This window comes from Mobula birostris, chromosome 26 (assembly GCF_030028105.1).
Source record: "Mobula birostris isolate sMobBir1 chromosome 26, sMobBir1.hap1, whole genome shotgun sequence".
NCBI lineage: Eukaryota > Metazoa > Chordata > Chondrichthyes > Myliobatiformes > Myliobatidae > Mobula > Mobula birostris.
Genome location: NC_092395.1, coordinates 18,399,432 through 18,419,889, shown reverse-complemented (window position 1 = coordinate 18,419,889; position 20,458 = coordinate 18,399,432). Strand labels below are relative to the sequence as shown.

At 38.4% G+C, this 20,458-nt stretch overlaps 1 protein-coding gene across 1 annotated transcript in view; it reads right to left on the bottom strand.

The window, feature by feature from the left end:
• Window positions 1-1,381: 1,381 nt before the first annotated feature.
• The window catches only part of LOC140188098 (receptor expression-enhancing protein 6-like), a 35,470-nt gene continuing 16,393 nt past the window's right edge, over window positions 1,382-20,458 (bottom strand). The window contains exons 3-5 of the mRNA XM_072244054.1: window positions 18,405-18,543; window positions 17,989-18,157; window positions 1,382-3,843 (exon numbers count right to left, since the gene is read on the bottom strand). Of these exons, the coding sequence (XP_072100155.1) occupies window positions 3,821-3,843; window positions 17,989-18,157; window positions 18,405-18,543 (331 nt within the window). The 3' untranslated portion in view covers window positions 1,382-3,820. The remainder of the gene's footprint in view (window positions 3,844-17,988; window positions 18,158-18,404; window positions 18,544-20,458) is intronic.

The window sequence follows — 20,458 nt, the reverse complement described above, 5'->3', positions numbered from 1 at the left end:
ATTTTGTTTAGTGAGGGCGTAAGAGATTACAGGGAGAAAGCAGGAGAATGGGATTGACAGGAAGAATAAATCAGCCATTATAGAATGATGGAGCAGACTCGATGGTCCGAATGACCCACGCTCCTATGTCTTATGGTCTTCAAGAAAGTTAACTAAATTAAATGCAAGTTATGTATTCTTTCTTGTAAAGAAAAATTATAGTAAGTTTTTGTTCCCTCATCCTTGCAGCAAAGGCTACCATTCCATTGTCTCCAATTACATTTTGTATTGTTACACAGTTCTCCTAATCTGTCTGCATTTCAACAATATCTATTTTTCCTACCAGTGGATAATCTCATAACTATTCACATTCTATTCAAATTGATGGTTTAATTCCTACCCCCCACCCCCATACAGGCAGTTTCCTTCTTTCCTCATCTAGTAAAATAACTTAAAAGCACAAGCTTAGATCTTATTACATCCCCTGAGAGAAAACAAAACTAAATCCTATAGGGATTAATGAAATCTTGCCATTGTACTTCTTCCCCTCTTAACGTAGCAGATTTGCTTCTGATGAGTTAATTTACAAATTCATTATCGTCAAAACAATGCAATTATAGAGCAGCTAATCAGTAATCTTTAGATATTTATAAGTAACCAAAGCTATCAAGAAAGTGCAAAGGTTGACAACATATCTGAATAAATTAATCATTGGCATCCTCTCACAGGATTGAAATGTTAGTCCACATGACCTTTGGATGTGCTGTCGACAATTCATCCATTGTAGGGCTCAATGTGGAAGGAAAACTGCAACTGAATTTGAAGCAACAATTTATTGATGACTTAATTTGGTGGTGGTGGGGGGTGGGGTTGGAAAAACACTCATCTCAAAAACTCCAGACTTGGCTAGTGGGGGGAAGGGATGGACAGAGTGAGAGGAAGCTAGGTACTATCTTCATTTCTTATTAAAATGTAACTTTCCATTGAAGAAAGTACGTCCTATACTTACGAAAAGTAGGCTGGATAGAGGAAAACAATCACGTTAAACAAAGGGAACAAGGATGGCCCAAATCCAAGTAGTGAACATAAGGCAACCAAAGCCATCAAAGTGCAGACAAATCGAGACACACTCAGAGGCATCGTTTTTCTTTTCGAATCCTCTGTTCAGCTCCAACTGTTACACCATCTCTTGGTGGTGAAGGATGTGTTACTAGGCTGCGGCAGGAATCAAGTGACATCACAGAAGGATTTATGTGGTCAGAAACGAGAGCCTAGCATGTGTGGGCATGTTGGGGTATCAGAAACTGGGAACTCAGTACACAAAAATCAGATGAGCATTATAACTTTATTTTGTAACACTTCTGAATAAAGTATTTTTGGAGAAAAAAAATTAGTTGGGATAATTCTCAAGTGTGATACAAGCAATCTAAAGCAAACCATCTTCCAAAATTCCCATTCTCTTATAATCAAGGGATTAAAACTTTAAATTTAGCATTACTTTTAACCCATCTTTTCTTTCTAATTTAGGATTATGGATCAGGGTTTCAGCTATATAAAGAAACAACGTCTTTTTCTGAAAACTTGCTGGTGTATCTTTTCTGCTCAGCATGGATTACAGATACATCAACATCTCCAGTGTACCTCCCCCAATCTAGCACCATCAGATCAAAGTAAATGAATATATTCCAGAGTTTAAAAAATAAATTACTCAAATACAATGCTTTTTTTTATTGATCTTACTTTAACAAATAGAGGTATTACTCCAGTGCACATGAATAATTAAAACTTCAACCCTATTGATCGATAGAGCAACAAAGCATTGCCTTCAAGCTCTTGCAGAAATTAGGGTCTACAGATTTCTTTGGAATCTATAATCATTAACAGTGTGGAAAACACTTAAGTGAATTGCACTTTACATTTATACTTGTACATTTTTGCTACCCGAGGCTCACAGTTTTCTCTGTTGATTCAGTATCTGGAACTTAAATTTGACTGCCCTAAAATATAAAGTTGTGTTGACCAACTCTCCCCTCCCATTGTTTATCAAAAAATGCTTTATTTATTCTAAAGATATACATGTACTTATGACGAGAAAAATCACCAATTCAAATGCTTTTTCAAAAAAATTACAGGAAGGCTACAGCAGTTTCCAGTCCCACTGTGATATCAGTGCACTGTAATGATACACAACTTGCACACACTCCCCAGTCACAATATCATTTTGCCTCCATTTCTCATCCCAGTGGAATACCAGCTGGTGAGAACATTACATTAAAAATCTACATTTCCCAATAACACCTCTCGAAGGCTCAGCAGTCTCATTAAGATTGCCTGCAAGTTAAGCAAATGCCCTGAAGAGACACCCACTCAGTACAATTCAATCTACAAATTCCCTTGAATTAAATGACAAGAGAGAATCTGTAGTTGCTGGAAATCACTTGAAATAAATAACTAGGTTTTTTTTTAAAACATACGATATTATGACAAAGTATTTTCTTATACCTCACACTCCATGTAAAACATTATGAAGGAATTGTGCAGATACCAATACTCCTTCTAAATCACATTATTGTGGAGGTAATGCTTCTTTCAGCTACAACAGTTTGGGTAACTGAACTTTTTGAGCTGATCCTAAAAAATGACCTACATCACCAACCAAACCCATCCTCGCACCAGTACTGAACAAAACCTCGCCTCATGAAACAGCAGGGTTTTAAATAGCAATAGAGACGAGGTTACATGGTCTAAAGTTGGCTCGATACATTTTCACATTTAGTAATGGGGAGGGAAACAAATAATAATGTTCATCTGCCACTCACACTCAAACCTAAATGTTAATAAAAGGCCAGAATAAATGTACTAAGTTCATAACTATCCAGTCTATAAAATCCCGAAACAAAGTTTTTTCCAGAAATATCCATTTTTGGATCCATAGGCAAATTTTAAAAAGTAGGAACAATTTCATTGAGTCAGCCTACAATGCAGGATATGACAGGGTTTTAAATTATCGGCATGAGTAAATACAATCACATACAAGTCAGCTGAAGAATATCACTGAGAATTCCTCATAATTAAATGGAGTTACTATGTACAGATTGGTTCACCGTTAGCCATCCAATGTCTTGGCATGTAGAACCGGATGGGAAATTACATTCAATATTTTAATCTTAGTTATTAGGTGGGACCACAGGATGAATAAATCACTTTCAACATATCTACTTAGCTAGCAAAAATGAAACGAAGCCATTTCATCCTGTTCACTTCATATCCAATTAAAAAGGATATCTATTACCTATCGCCTGTGAAAGTGTTATTGTAAGGTACAACTCAACATTTTCAGGGTACCATGCAAAAATGAAATTATACCAACATTAATCAAAAGGTCTTTTTCCTGACAATTGGTGCTAAAATTGAGCTTGTGGAATATTAACATTTGACAAATCTACTACACCTCTGGGGTTAAACAAATCAATGTGGTAATTTTTAACTGTATATTATAATGCAATGTATAAATCCAGTTTAGACCATAAGAGGAGGGGCCATTCTTCTCTGTTGCTTCAAAAAAAAACTTTAGTCTTTTGCTACAAGAACATTGTATAAACCAAGTAGAAAATTTATTGAATTTGAAAAGTAAAATACTTGAAAATGAGAGTGTCTGCTTCTGAAAGAAAAAAGTAGGTTATATTAGATTCAAATGTCAAATCATACTTAGAAAATCTAACTATAATCTTTTCCTTTCAGACACTGTCGCTTCCATGCCAGATTTACAGATTTAAGTCTTCTCTTTTCTTGTGGGATTAGCTTCATCTTGCAGGCAGTCAGTTTATTTTATGGTCCTCAGTTATTTTCGCCTTTTGTCAAGTGCTGTAATACGAAAGAATTAATAAAATCAGAAATATCTTGAAATGTAATATGGCTGCTGTATTTGCATGTAGAGGTAGGAACAACTTGGGGGGGGGGAGGGGGGCAGAGATGGCTGCAATGTTATCAGTAGTTTTTATAAATCAGCAGGTACATCTTTAACAATGGTCAACTTGTTCCATTAAAAAAAATGGTTAACTTGTCCCACTCCACCCAAAGTCTCTCTGGCTATCCATCCCATAGGATGATGATGGTTCCTTTCAGTCAGTTAGTGGGGTAACTACCCCACTCCTCAGAAAGGAACAGCATGTGCATGAGTGGATTTTAGATGAGTAGGGGGTTGCACAGGTCCAGACCCACCCTCTCGATATCCCCTCCCAGATCCAGTGGCATGGTGGGGTTCAAGGTGACTGGGGCAAGTTCTGCTGCAGTGAATGGCCAGACCAAGCTTCGATGCAAGGGATGCCCTTTCCACGCTTCACGGCACGTGTTTGCTAGATGGCCGTTGACCCTACGAGAGGGTTCATCCGCCCAAAGTGATCAATGTATATGTCACCCTGAGATTCACTTCCTTGTAAGCGTTCAGTGGAATAAATACAACAGAATAAATGAAAAACTACAAAGACTAACAATTAGAGACAAACTGAGTAAATATGAAAAATGGTAAATAGATAAATAATACTAAAAGCATGAGCTATAGAGTACTTGAAAGTGAGCCCATAGGTTGTAAAATTTGTTCAGTGTTGAGGGGAGTGAAGTTTTCCCACACTGGATCAGGAGCTTGATAGTTGAAGAACAATAACAGTTCCTGAATCTGCTGGTGCGGAACCCAAGCAGGGCTTTGAAACAGTAACATAGCTTTCTTTTCCTGACCACATTCCGCTATAGAAGTAAAGCTCCAAAGCCCATCAGTTCATATACTTTTTAAAATCGAATATACCTACTACTGCAAAATTCAATCTCCATGCTCTGTCTCAAGCAGCACTTGTAATTGTGCCAATCTTGTTGGACGTCATCCTAAGCAAACTGATGCATATTTTATGGCATCCCATCAAAAGGCAATTAGATGCATAGATAATGAGAATATAACATGGGTACTACATATATGATCTCTACAAAATCCATAATCCAACTAACAATAATTGTTATCTCCCTCACATATCATTGATTGGTAGATTCTCTTTTGAAGAAAGATGAGTGATTAGGCTTATATCCACTGGAGTTTAGAAGAATGAGAGGGACATAATTAAAACACACGAATCTGGAGGGTTTTGACAGAGCAGATGTGGATGTTTCTTCCTCTGGGAGAATCTACAATTAGGGGTTACAGTTTAAACATAAGGGCCAGTCTATTGAAGACAGACAGAAGACAATTGTTTAAAAAAAAATTCTGGACTGCTGAAAATCTTTGGCACTCTCTACTTCAAAAGGACAACTTGAATTTTTTTTTAAAAAAACAGATAGATATAGATTCTTAGTAAGCAAAAGGGCGAGGCATGACTCTGTAGATGGGGACGCAAGGTTGAGGTCACAAATACTAATCACAATTTTAGTAAATAGTGGATTATGCTCAAGAGGCTGAGTAGGCTATTATTACTTCTAATTTATATGTTTATATGCATTTTATTATACAGCGAACTCAACGTGCCATAAATTAGCATATTTCACTGTGGGCAAGGAAACAAATCTCACACCAACACATTTCTGTTCAGTGTTTAACCACACCAGAGGCTGGAAATGATGGACAATAAGGAAATTATTTTTCTTTGCAGACAGGTCAACAGCTTCAAGCAAGTTGGTAGGAGGAATATAGACAATTCAGAGGGAAAAAGAGTTACTTACCCTCGAGGAATGAAAATCTGGCACTCAGTGCCTAAAGTTATGGATGTGCAAACTGTCAAAACATTTAAGATGTGTCTGCTAGAGCCCTTCACACCTATGGGTTGTGGGAGTAACTCAATTGGTTGCAATTTTTAAGCCAGCATGACATAATTATTTTCAAAACCTGCATAATTGCTCACTCCGCTATTGAAATCAAAGATTGAAGTTTTTCCGACATTTAATTGTTTTTCACTGGTTTATAGAGACATTAGAGAATAATACAGGTCAAATCTCAACAAGAAATATGTTATTAAATTGTTAAACACCTGAATAAATTTAAAAAAGACAGGCAAGAGAGACCATAGATGCAGGAAGTCTCAATCAACACACAAAATGGCGAAGGAAGCAGATCAGGCAGCATCTGTGGAGGAAAATGAACCACCGGCACTTTGGGCCAGGACTCTTAATCAGGACTTGGGTCTTGGCCTGAAACATCGGCCGTTCAATTTCCTCCACAGATTCTGCCTGACCTGCTGAGTTCCTCCAGCATTGCGCATGGACAAGTAACAAGACCAGAATAATGACAATCCACCTGTGAGGAAAAATCTCATCCTAATGTTGGATGACTTAGGATGGCAAGCACAATTGGAGTGCATGCAGAAGCAGCAAGAGCAGGCAGAATTGTGAAATGAATTGATGAATAAATGTAAAAGCTTAAGGAGAATTGGACATGTAAAATTGCACAAACGCTTGCTTCCAATTTCCACAATGTGCTTGGGCATCTGGCCACAAGTGCAATTCATAAGGGTTAATTATTTACCAATAAACTTATGACCCATGAGGGCAAGACTGGCCAGAAACAAATGAGATGGCTAATTTGTAGAGCTTTGGAAGTCAAACATGTTATTAACATATGAAGTTTACCAAAAAAAACATGTTGGATAGATGGGGAAAACAATTTGAAAGCAAGTCAAAAAATCTAAAAGTTAACAATTAAATGCTTGGCTGATACTGAACAGCAGGAAATGCGTGCAGGGTTTTTTTTTTAAAAAAAGCCAAATGCAACTTACCTTCATATCAATACCCTTCCTGCCATCAGTCTACAGACAGCTGAGTCTTAACATATTAGGCAGCAGGAAGAAAAAAAAAAGTGACATTACAGAACAGAACGCATGCACATCCCTTCCACTAAGGCCCAAGAACAACTTTCGAGTAATCAAGCTAGTTAACCAGATTTCATTTTAGCCTTTTTCGGAAAAGGCAATTATCATGCTGGGTACCTGGTTTCAAAACACACAGTACATGAATGTTCAAGTGTTCTACAACTGGATATCTAAACCGTCACATCAATCAGCTGCTTGGCCACTTTGCATGCTCCCTACAATTTACTTATCTACTGGATTCGCTTCAAGAGATCACAAACAAGGAACCAGTGCTTGTCATTTCAAACAGGTGTGCAGGGTAGTGAATCTCTGAAATAGTCCGGAGAAGGAGCCAGTTCATTAGATAAGTTTGTTATGTGCGGTGTTGTATGACGTGGGCAATCATGGTCTTTGGGTTGTGGAGTAGAGATATGTCTCCACCAAAGGAGGTGCAAGGTGTTTCTTCTCTCTGCTGGCCTGCAGGTCACTTTTGGGCAAGGTGTAGCACCTGCTTAGCCCCCTGATCTGGGTTGCATGAAGCCATGGGAGCAGGTGGTGGCTGGTTGTCCGAGCAGCTGGTTCACACCACAAGTCTGGTTATGTGACCACTAATGCCAGGCAGACAATCTCTGAAGAGTATTGATAATGGCTGGGCCATCCATCTTGTAAAGCCACTGCCCAGAAGGCAATGGCAAACTACTTCTGTAGAAAAGAACAAATCATGGTCACAGAAAGGTAGAGATAGATAAATATTTGAAAAATCAAGGAATTGATGGTTATGGGGAACTGACAGAAAAGAAGAGTTGAGACCATCATTGATCAGTCACAATCATGCTGGATGGCAGGACAGGTTTGAGGGTCTGCATGCTTACTCCAGCTCCTACTTGTGTTCAGCTGGGCGGCTGAACCATATGTCATGAAATTTGTTTTGCAGCAGTAGTACAGCATAATACACAAAATGTTATAAACTACTATACACTTTTTAAATTAGTGCAAAAACTAGACAGCTTCTTCCCCCAAAACAGAGATAACCATCTATAACTACAGCAACATTATAAAGATAGTGCTTCTATTATAGTTCATGACTGCTACAGTAAGAAAGACCACACCAAATATTGTGCAGAGTTCTGGCATTGTTTAATGAGGGATATACCTTCACTGAATACCATTCAAGAGATGGGTCATTGGGTCGATTCCTGGGATGAGGGCCTATCTGAAGAGGGAAGATTAATCTGTGGAATGCACAAGAATGAGAGGGGATTTTATTAGAAAATATATATACTGAATGGGCTGAAATCCTCACAGAATGCTTTGCTCCGAGCTCAGTGAAGAATTGACTCTTCAAGAAAGAAGTGAGGAGAAATTTAATAAAGTGTCATGAATGCATTGGAACTCTCTACCCCAGAATGTGATGCAACATTGAGCCACTGGATATATTGAAGACAGAAATAAATTTGTATTACAAGCAGGTTGACAATTATAGGAAGTCAGTAAGAAAATCAAGCTTAAGCTAAAGGTTGAATCAATGATCTTATTGAATAAAATAGCAGATTCATTGGCCACATGGCTGATTTGTCCTTCTTGTATAGTAGAGAGGAACAGTTAAGACAGGAAAAAAATGAAACTGTTGGTGATTAATCATATGAAACTGAGTAATATCTACTCAGATGACCAATTTCCTTCAAAAAACAGAAATAATGAGTACGGTGGAAAATTCAAAAACTTTGCAACTTTTCCTAGAGGTCAGGAGATTAAAAAGTTATAGAAGTTTCAACTGAAGGACTGGTACACTCGGGAAACGGGAAGGATTTCAGCTGTAAACACTTGAAAAGGGCAAATGTAGCCAAAAATAGCTTAATAGAATATCATTATACCCATCTCCTCAGGTCCAAGGCTTCAGTCTGTTTCTTTTGGACAGTAGCTACTTTTATGCGAACTCCAGATCACAGTTTCATTTATTATTACAGATCTGAAACTAACAGGCCATTTCTGGTCATTAACAATTTACACAGTTACTGAGATGTTAATCTACTTAACTTTAAATCATGCAGCAAATGCAGTGTTCATTTTTTTTTAAAAAAAAGAAAAAATAGCAAAATCCAACAATGTGATAGAAGTACAATCTTATGATCTCCAATTGCCCGCTTCACATCGCTGCCATTTAAAGCTTCCCTCAGCACAGATACCATGCAATTAACTCTAAGGCAGCTCTCAAGTTATTTCCGTGACCTGCCCTCTCACACCTATCAGATTTAGATTTACCATGCATCACTTGTACATTGAAACATAGTGAAGTGCGACATTTGCTACAATAGCCAGCACAAGGTTATGATGTACCATTGCTTCTTTATTCTCCTGTTGCCCACCTAAACGAGCAGCAAATTTATAACAGTCACATGAGCTACCAATCAGGAAACTTTGGGATATGCAAGGGAAGGTGGTGGGGGGGGGGGGGGGAGAAAAAGGGGGAGAGAAATCAAAATGACGTGAAAGAAACCCCATGAACATACAAGGACAATCTACAAACTTCATACAGAAAAGTTCCATTGTCAGGATCAAATCTTGATCCCTGGAAGTGCAAAGCAGGAAAACTCAAGCAATTTTCCTTTCTTTTCCACCTCCACCAACCCCATCCACTCTGCACTGGGGTCCACTGAAACTCAGTATTTCATATACACAACTCATTTAGTACAAGACCTCAAGACCATAAGACATAAGAGCAGAATTAGGCCATTCCATCTGCTCCGCCATTCCATCAAGGGTAATCCCGGATCCCACTCAACCCCATACACCTGCTTTCTCACCATATCCTTTCATGCCCTGACTGATCAGTAAACGATCAACTTCCGCTTTAAATATCCTCATGGACTTGGCCTCCATCGCAGTCTGTGGCAGAGCGTTCCACAGATTTACTACTCTTCGGCTAAAAAAAAAAAAAAAAAAAAAATTCCTCCTAACATCTGTTCTAAAGGGTGCCCCCTCAATTCTGAGGCTGTGCCCTTTAGTTCTGGATATCCCCACCATAGGAAACATCCTCTCCACATCCACCCTATCTAGTCCTTTCAACATTCAGTAGGTTTCAGAGAGATATCCATGCATTCTTCTAAATTCCAGTAAGGCTCAAAACCACCGAACGCTCATGTGTTAACCCCTTCATTCCCCGAATCATCCTTGTGAACCTCCTCTGGACTCTCTCCACTGCAACACATCCTTTGATATACGGGCTCTGAAACTGTTGACAATACTCCAAGTGTGGCCTGACTAGTGTCTAATAAATGCTGAGCACTGTCTCCTTGATTTTATATTCTATTACCCTTGAAATAAATGCCAACGTTGCATTTGCCTTCTTTACCACAGCCTCAACCTGTAAATTAACCTTCTGGGAGTCTTGCACAAAGATTCCCAAGCCCCTCTGATGTTTGAGACCTCTCCTCATTTAGATAATAGCCCACACCATCGTTCCTTTTACCAAAACACATTATCATACATTTCCCAACACTATTCCATTTGTCACTTTTTTGCCCATTCTTCCAATTTGTCTAAGTCCTGCTGCAATCTTATTGCTTCCTCAGCATTACCTCCCCCTCCCATCTTCGTACCATCTGCAAACTTTGCCACAAAGCTATCAATTCTGTTATCTAAGTCACTGACAAACAATGTGAAAAGTAGCGGTCCCAATACTGACCCAAGGAACGCCACTAGTCACCAGCCGCCAACCAGAAAAGACCCCTTTTATTCCTACTCACTGTCTCCTGCACATCAGCCATTCCTCTATCCATGCCAGTATCTTGCCTGTAACACCATTGGATTTCATCTTGTTAAGCAGCCTCATGTGTGGCACCTATCAAGCGTCTTCCAAAAATCCAAGTAAATGAAATCCACTGCCTCTCCTTTGTCCACCCTACTTGTAACTTCCTTGAAGAACTCCAACAGGTTTGTCAGGCAAGATTTCCTTTTACAGAAACCATGCTGACTTTGACTTATTTTATCATCAGTCTCCAAGTACCTTGAAACCTCATCCTTAATAATAAACTCCAGCACTTTCCCAACCACTGAGGTTAAGCTAAATGGCCTATAATTTCCTTTCTTTTGCCTTCCTCCTTTTTTTAAAAGAGTGGAGTGACATTTGCAATATTCTAGTCCTCCAGGACCATGCCAGAATCAAGTGATTCTTGAAAGATCATGAGCAATGCATCCGTTATCTCTTCAGCAACCCCTCTCAGTACTCAGATGTAGTCCATCTGGCCCAGATGACATCCACCTTAAGACCTCTGAGTTTGCCTGACACTTTTTCCCTTTGTAATAGCAATGGCACTCACTCCTGCTCCCCAACACACGTGGACCTCCAGCACATTGCTAGTGTCTTCCACAGTGAAGACAGATGCAAAGTACCCATTAAAATCATCTGCCATTTCCCTGTACCCCCCCCCCCCCATTTCTACCTCACCAGCATCATTTTTCAGCGGTTCAATATTAACTCTCACCTCCCTTTTATTCTTTATATAACTGAAAAAACTTTTGGTAGCCTGCTTTATATTACTGGCTAGTCTGCCCTCATATTTCATCTTTTCCCTTCTTATAGCTTTTTAGTTGCCTTTTGTTGGATTTTAAAGGCTTCCCAACCATCCAACTTCCCATTCGCTTTTGCTACTTTACATTTCCTTTCCTTGGCTTTTATCCAGTCCTTAACTTCCCTTATCAGCCACTGTAGCTTTACCCTGCAATGTGAGAACTTCTTCCTCTGTGGGACATACCCATCTTGTGCTTTTTTTCCTGGGAATAGTTCACTTCAGCCACCTCTGTTCTGCCAACATCCTCACCAGTATCCTCCTCCAATCCACCTTGGCAAGCTCCTTTCTCATGCCTCTAATTCCCTTTTCTCCCCCCCACCCATTGTGATACAGATACATGTGACTTGTGTTTCTCCCTCTCAGATTACAGTGTGAATTCAGTCATATCATGATCACTACCTCCCAAGTGTTCCATTACTTTAAGCTCCCTAATAAGATCTGGGTTATCACACAACACCCAATCTAACATAGCCTTTCCCCGAGAAGGCTCAAGCACAAACTGCTCTAAAAAGCCATCTCATAGGTATTCAACAAATTCCCCTCTTGCAGTCAGACACCAACCCGATTTTCCCAATCCCCTTACATATTGAAATCCCCCATTACAATTGTGTCATTACCCTTATTACACGCCTCTTCCAGCTTCCTTTGCAGTCTCAACTGCACATCTTGGCTCCTATTTGGAGGCCTATATATAATTCCCATAATGGCTTTTGTACCCTTGCAATTTTTTAACTCCATCCACAGAGATTCAACATTCTCTGACCCCATGTTTCCTCTTTCTAAAGGTGCAATTCCAACTCTTACTAGAGCCACACTACCACCTATGCTTGCCTGCCCTTTCTATACAAAGTATATCCTTTGATGTTAAGCTCCCAAATATGGCCTTCTTTCAGCCATGACTCAGATGCCTACAATGTCATACTGACCAATCTCCAATTGCGCCACAAGTTCGCCTACCTTATTCCAAATGCAACTGGCATTTAAATAAAGTACCTTCAGTCCACATTCTACACCCTTTTGAATTTTGCCTCTGTGGTACAATTTAACTCATTGTTCTGTATAGTAACTTTATATTGCTGAACTTCAGCCTCAAGTAATTCTGTGCAGGTAAAATCAATAGTAATGAAAACAGGCAATACCAAACACCTTCTACACGCCACCTAATTTTTCTTTTGAAGTTAGCTTGAAAGAAAACATTCAAAATTAAACTTCGATTATTTTTTTTAAAAAAAATATTTGCATGTTGAAGTGACATTATGTTTAAAAGACAGACTTGCTCAGTTTTAAAGAAATGAAACAGAACACCACACCACATAGTGCAAAATGGTAATCAAGTAACCTTGTAAATTTTGCTGGCAAGTGTGACTGCTCTGAAGTTACCTTTCAACTAGGAGCCAAAATCACTCACTCCCCAAGTCAACATGAAAGGGCACATCTAATGCAAGCCAAGAAATGTAAAAGATACTCAAACTAGAGCAGTGTTCTTTCCACAGGCAAATGCTAATGACCCACAACACACATTACCTTATGCATCTGGGAGTTTCATGATCCTAACAGAAAGCTGTACACAACGTGGTGTTGGGTTCCTTCGTTTGCTGAGATCTAACTTTGTGGGACTCAGTTGATCAACATGTTATATATTAAGGATAGAGAACAGGGCAATATTCTAAAACTGCACAATATTCTCAAACAAAATCTTTGAAATACATTTACCTATCCAAGGGGAATACAAAAATAGAGCACAAATTACAAAGAAAGCTTTCTAGACTGATGGCATACAGCGCTAAATGAAATAGCACACTTTAAAAACGTTTACATTTGTGATTACACTAAAGGGCAGGAGCTATGAAAATTCAATTTAAATTACTATTAGGGCTTGTTTGGTCTAGAGGGACAGACTGGTTTATCATGACACTTTATTAGTGGAAGAATGAACAAGTTTCACCAGGTGTAATAGTTATGAGCTGTAATAGAAACATTATCCCTATGTTGTTATTATAGTTATAAATAGTCACCTCTGTATTAAGGGAAGAAACACTAATATATGAAGTCTTAAAAGGACAAAATTCAATTGCTCATTAAGGTCACCTTAAAATGAAGATTCAAGCTTTGTGAATCTTGAATCTCATTCACTTAAAGCCACCTTAAAATGAATAGGGAAAGAATTAAAATGTATACCCCAATATTTATTGCGAAAGTTAAAGTCCAATTCTGGTGTAATAGTTCTACTAAAAACAGATCATGATAAACCATAGATTCTGATCTAGCAAAAAGCAGGCCTGCTTCATTACATACAGACGTTTCAGCTAACTGTTTAGGTTGTGCATCTGGTCTTACGAGGCTCTTGCTGTTACATAGAGTCTGCAAAACTAAAGCAAGACAAAAATGAGAAAACATTAATATAAACTGAAACATATCTAAAATCTCACCACAAACACAAGAGAGTCTGCAGATACAGGGTCCTGATGAAGGGTTGTGGCCCAAAATGTCAACTGTTTATTCCCTGCCATAGTCGCTGCCTGACTTGAGTTCTTCTAGTATTTTGTGCTGCTTAAACCTAATGGATTGTGCATCTTGAATATAAAGGGGTTTTTAGATCTCTGCATCTCACATAGCACAGACATCCTACCCTGCAAAAACTCATTCCAGGGAGATAGCACCACCATTTCAGAGAGGTAGCACCCCCGCTCCCCGCATCTTTAAGCACGTCTACAGGGAGTTTGTCCTCATCACGTAGGACATCAATAGAGTAGCTCCTTAGCAGCTAGCCAGCTAGTTTAAATAATGTTAGCTATGCTAATGAACGAATGACACCTGTTAAACTCACCTCAACATGTCTTTTACATTTTAACCCACCAAGGGCAATAGAAAAGTCACTGTTGCAAACAGTGCAGCGAGCAACACTGTCATTATTTTTTTTACCCCTATTAGGCAGGGGTACACTTTAGTGTAGTCTGGGGTGAAGTGAGTTTTATATTTTCTTTTTTTGGAACACTCTGCTATGGCGGTGCAGGACAAAACTGGAGAGACAGAGGTCGACTGTAAAGTCCACCCACAGAGAAAATTGGTATGTCTGTTTAGCACAAAGAGAGACCAATCAGGATGCTCACTCTCGCTCCCGCTCTCCCTCTCATTTCTGGGATATTGTATATAATTTGCGGGCGTCAGGGAGCTGCTATTAATATGCGGGAGACTCCCAGAACTTCCGGGAGAGGTGGGATGTCTGATAGCATGAAAGTCTGTTCACATGATAGGGTAAATTTTATTCATATTACATGTGGAGTTTTGACCTGCTGCCTGAAGGAGTTTGCTGAAGCACATGCGGAATAATTTGTCAATGATGCAAATTCCTTAAACTGCTCAGCACTAGCCATTTATTTACAGCATGGAACTGGCCTTTCTGCCCTTCGAGCTGCGCCACCCAGCAACCCCAATTTAACCCTCGCCTAATCATGGAACAATTTACAGTGACCAATTAACCCACCAACTGGTATGTCTTTGGACTGTGGGAGGAAACCCACGCAGTCACGGGGTGAACGTACAAGCTCCTTACAGGCAGTGGCTGGAATTGAACCTGCATCACCTGTACTGTGAAGCGTTGAGCTAACCACTACTCTACTGTATTATCTTTAATGCCCAACTTTTTGAAACCTTGAGCCATGATGACCAATCTGCCAGTCTCTGTACAAGACAACATATGGCACCAATGAACATACAACAGTTCACTTGAATTGGCAAATCATTTCTGTAACCCCAAGTAGTGATGTTGTGTGGTACAGAGACTGATGAAGTTCTAAAATAGGACGATAAGCATGTCGTCCTATTGACAAAGCAGGACAGCCAAATTATTTCTTAGTGTTGTATCACGGGGCTGATTTTGAAATACCCCAGTTCGTAATCTCTCGCCACTTCTAATCAGAATGCACTGGTGTGTGTTATCTGCACAGGCACAAGTGTGTTTCTGGCCATTACTTGCAAGATGGAATTTTAAAAATCTATACTTGGTTCAAATATTGTTAAAACAGTAGACTTCATAATGCAGATATACAAATGTTGACAGATATACTCCAGTCCATCTATACCCTAGGGTCTGGAACTCCAGAACATTTCCACATCTCTTTGAACAAAGCTTTGAGCTGCACCTAATACCTACTTTGAGTCAGTGTCCATTATTTGACTACATAAACTGATATAATGTACTTCAGTACATCTAAATGCAAAATGTTATTGTACATTTTGAAATGGACATTAACTCAAGACCTTGTATGTAGCAAGTTGTTGCAGCAAAGCGATAAGATGCATGCCAAACCAACCAACAAAATAGACCAAACCAACAGGAATCCCACTTCAGACTAATATGGAAAACAAACTGTTTATCTACTCGTTTAGGAGTATTAATTAATAGGTAAAGAACCAATGATTCAGTTTTAATTCAGTATCTTCGAATACAATAGTTTATTCTACTTTGACTGGCAATTCCCAATTTGCATTCTTTATCTAGTTTGTCCTATTGTGTGTTAATTAATTCCAGTCAACAGCAGTATAATTTGCAATTCCAGGTAGTACAAAAGGGAACACGCCAAACTGTGCATTGCCAAATATCTCCAAAATAATGAAGACATTATTTTGTAATCTATTTTAGGTAGGAATGAATATGTCCTCACCTGCTATGTTGCAGGTTTTTTTTTGGAAAAGCTAACTTTGAGTGTCAACTGTTTCTTAAAGGATGCAATCAGAATAAGCACATCCATGCAAGATGTACAGATTTGATTCCAAAAGTCACATCATCAATTTTCTTCCAGAGCATACAAAGCCTTGTATACAATTTATACTTTATTGTTGCCAAACAGTTGGTACTAGAACGTACAATCATCACAGCGACATTTGATTCTGCGCTTCACACAACCCTGGATTACAAATATTAAATAAAAATATTAAAAATAGTTAAAAATAGTAAATATTAAAAATTTAAATTATAAATTAAATTAATTTGCAACTGGCATTGTGTCTGTGATAAACTTGTTACTGAATCCACACTGACAGATTTTTTAAATATACTGACAATACTGTGCCAAAACAAATCTCAATGTGTTAAAATTTTCAAAAATGATTCCAGCTTACTGATTTAATTTTTAATAAACATTGAAAGAGTCAAGGGTGAGGTTCAAATTTGCAATATATTGGCCAATTCTCAAGCAACACACACACACACAAAATGCTGGAAAAACTCAAGAGGTCAGGCAGCATCTGTGGAGAGAAATAACCTGTCAACCTTTCGGGCTGAGACTGGAAAGAAGAGAGAAGAAGCCAGGATAACATGCCAGTATTCCTTCCATCCCAGATTCTTGAAAGGAGAAAATTAGGAAGAGACTTAGACATGTCCTTGGAAAGATAGGATCAAGATTTATTCAATTGTTCTAAATAATTTAATAGCCCACTGATACCAAGCCACACAAATAAAAAAAAGATACATAGAACACCAGCTATTGGCATATGTGTAACTGCATCCAAATTCCGTTGGTGCTTTGAACAAGCATTTACTGGCACAGGATACTGGGACCAGTGGAAAGATTAATGCCAAGTGCAGGCACCTAATTATGAACAAAGGTACTCCCTTGGTAATGGACGCTCAACATGTGGACACTGGCACATATGAAAAAGTCTTAAAAAATAGAGCTGTAATTCAAAAGTCCACAGAACTATTTTTCTCCCACTCTCTACTTTCAGAGCTTGTTCTTTCTCATCAAAAGCGAACCAGTCTTGGCAAAAGTTACCTGTTTTATAATCTACCTGCAGTACTCAGACACCATCATGTCTTAAGAACATAGGTTGCCAGATTCATTGAAGGAGGCAACTCAATAGAGCTGCTTTGGACACTGACAAGCAATCACTTCTATTAACAATTGTGTAACAATGGTCCCTTAAGCAATGCAAAATCTACCGATACTACCGAGGCATCAACACCACCCATTGAGTGTGAGATATCTTGATACTGTACCATTGTAACAAGGCAGGGGAAGACAAACATTCATGATAGTTGACCCGCATCAACACCATTATAATTTGAGCTATAATTACTGTCAAGTTGTATATTTTCCAACTTATGGGCATAAAACATATGGATGTCTGTAAAAACATAATGCATCTGTAACCTGGAGAGGGCATGCATTTAAAACATTGGAATTGCTTATTGGATTTTTTTCCCCCCTCTATATCAGCCAAGACATGAATTGTATAACTTTTTAGTAACTTCATTGGCTATCCTACTTACTTTGCCTTTCAAGAGTCACCGATCAGGACAAGCCAAGATAAAGATGGGGCGTGAAGGAATAAGTAATTTTATCTGCCAATTTCAATCAGAAAATAATCAAGGATTATTTGGAAATGAGCCGTTAAATTTTGAAAGGATGTTTTCAAGAGATTAAGAATGGCAAAAACTATTGTTCACAGGAGTTAAAGATAAACAAATATTTTTTTAAAATGGATTTTGTAACAGAAGTTCTCTGCCTCATCCTAAATCCAAGTCACCTTATACACAACTTACCTAGATATACACAAGCATGATTACACATAATATTTGAAAGATCTTCACTTTATGGTCATGCTTCACTGACCTTCTCTGGTCACGCATTCTGCTGCATCCAAAGCCTTGCTACTGAGGTCATTAACAGCACTATCCACTTGGGCATGATGCTTCAGGAACAGAGGGCGGACAATTCGCTTATAGATGATCTGAGAACCGTTCCACATGACTGGTGCCATGCACCACAGCAGGAAAAGACACTGCAGGCAAAAAATTCTCCAGCATTAGTTACTAACCAAAAGTTGTCTAAGTAATAGAACCAGAAAATCCATCAAATCAGAGCATATTTTATGAAAAATACAAATCTTGAATATCAAAAATAATAGCATGCTAAAACATGAATTCCTGATGTTCCTTATGCTTAGCTTAATAGTAAAGAATGCAATAGATTTGACAACACTTGGAAGATTAAAATCAAAGGTAAGATTACAAAATGTATATACAGACCTTGCCTACATAATAAAAAGGAAACCAATAGAGGAAGATATCCGAGAAGAATTCTGCAACACTGAATATTCCATATACAACCCAATACGTCAACCACTTAGTGTCATCTTCTTTATCTGCACTTTCAATAGCCTTGATTCTGAAAAAGGTATATTTAGATTAGATTAGATTATGAGGACATGCAGTCCTCTTTTATTGTCATTTAGTAATGCATGCATTAAGAAATGATACAATATTTCTCCAGAGTGATATCACAGACATGCGCCACCATCTTCTCCTCCCCTCCAGTTTAAGATTAAACAATGATTATGCTAAAATCACTATACTAATACCATCAAGTTATTTAAAAATCTAAGTGTATTTTGTTTTTCAAAATAGTAGGCATTGTATCAATGATCAAAGCATCTGCCAATGGCGAAGAATAAATCATAAATTCCAAGCTTTAGATGCAAAATGGATTCAAGATTGTTCATCATTTCCAGTATACAAGTATAAAGGAGAATGAAATAATTGTTACTCCATATCCAATGCAGCACAGAAAAAACAATGAAATAATAAACACACAAAATAAATACACATGATAGCTAATGTACATAGATTGATTGTATGTCCATTAAGTGACACTAGGCACAGGAGTATCTGTACGTAAGGTGACTCTGACAGGAAATGATAAAGTAGTGGTGCTGGGGGTGTGGTGGGTGGGTTAGTTAGTGGGTGGAGGTGTTGATCAGCCTTACTGTTTGGGGAAAGAAACAGAGTCTGGTGGTCCTGGTGTGGATGCTATGTAGCCTCCTCCCTGATGGGAGTGGGACAAACAGTCCATAAGCATGGTGGGTGGGATCTCACATGATGCTGCTGACCTGTTTCTGGCATCTTTCCATTAATACATCCTTGATGGCAGGTAGTCTGGTGCTGGTGAAACTGCAGTGCAGTTTCTGTACATTATTCCATATTTTGCATTATTCTTTTAAATTCTCTTTAGAACATCCAATATCTAAATTGTTTATAAAAGGTAAATAAACTGAAGTATCTGTTAGTCTATCCAATTTCAATGATTTTGAGCATCCATTCAATTTTCAATTATGTTTCACCTCACAATGTTACCATAACCTTCCGAGATAATTCATGACACATCATTAAAACCGGCAATAAAATAATTTAGCTTGGCCTACGTACAGGTATTCAAAACTTAATTTATTAATTTCATTGAATAAATAGCCAAAGGCTGATATTCAATAAAATTTACCCTTGATATTTAAATAGTACAGTGTTGACTCACCAGAAACATGACCCTCCTCTTTACAAGTTACATGTAGTGACAGCCTCAAGATGTACCATTGTCATTAATGCCCAATAAAACAGACTGTTCCTGACATGAAAAATGGGAGCCACGGACGCGTTAAAATTTGAAACATAGATGAAATTTAGTTAGGTCTACTCAATCTGACGGAAGATCAAGTTATTATACTAACTGAATGACATGCTCTCTGCTGAAGAGTTGCCGCTAGAAAGAAGAAAAAGTTTGTGACCTTAAGAGTTTGCCTCGCCATGCAACTTTTCTATTTGCAAAAATCATATTAGGCCAGATGATTAAAATGTCAGAAACTAGAATCACCTGCATTATCAGGTGGAGGTTATGCACATCAACCACATCAAGGTAAAATTCAACATCTAAAGTGATTACAAAACAAAGTCATGAAATTTGTTGTCTTGCAGCAGAGTTAAGCGCAATACAAAAAAACACTATATTTTAAAGAAAGTGCAAAAGAAAAAATAGTGCAAGTTTTCCTGGACCATTCTGAAATCTGATGGTGTAGGGAAGAAACTGTTCCTAAAACATTGAGTGTGTGTTTTCAAACTTCTATACCTCCTCCATGATGGCAATACTGAGAAGAGACATGTTCTGCATAGCGAGGGTCCCCAGTGACTTTCTTGAGACACCATCTTTTGAAGATATCCTCAATGGTGGGGAGATACAGCATGTGCCCTTTGAAAGAGTAACCAAGTCTACAACTTTTTTCCTTCCTGTGCATTGGAGCCATCATACCAGGTGG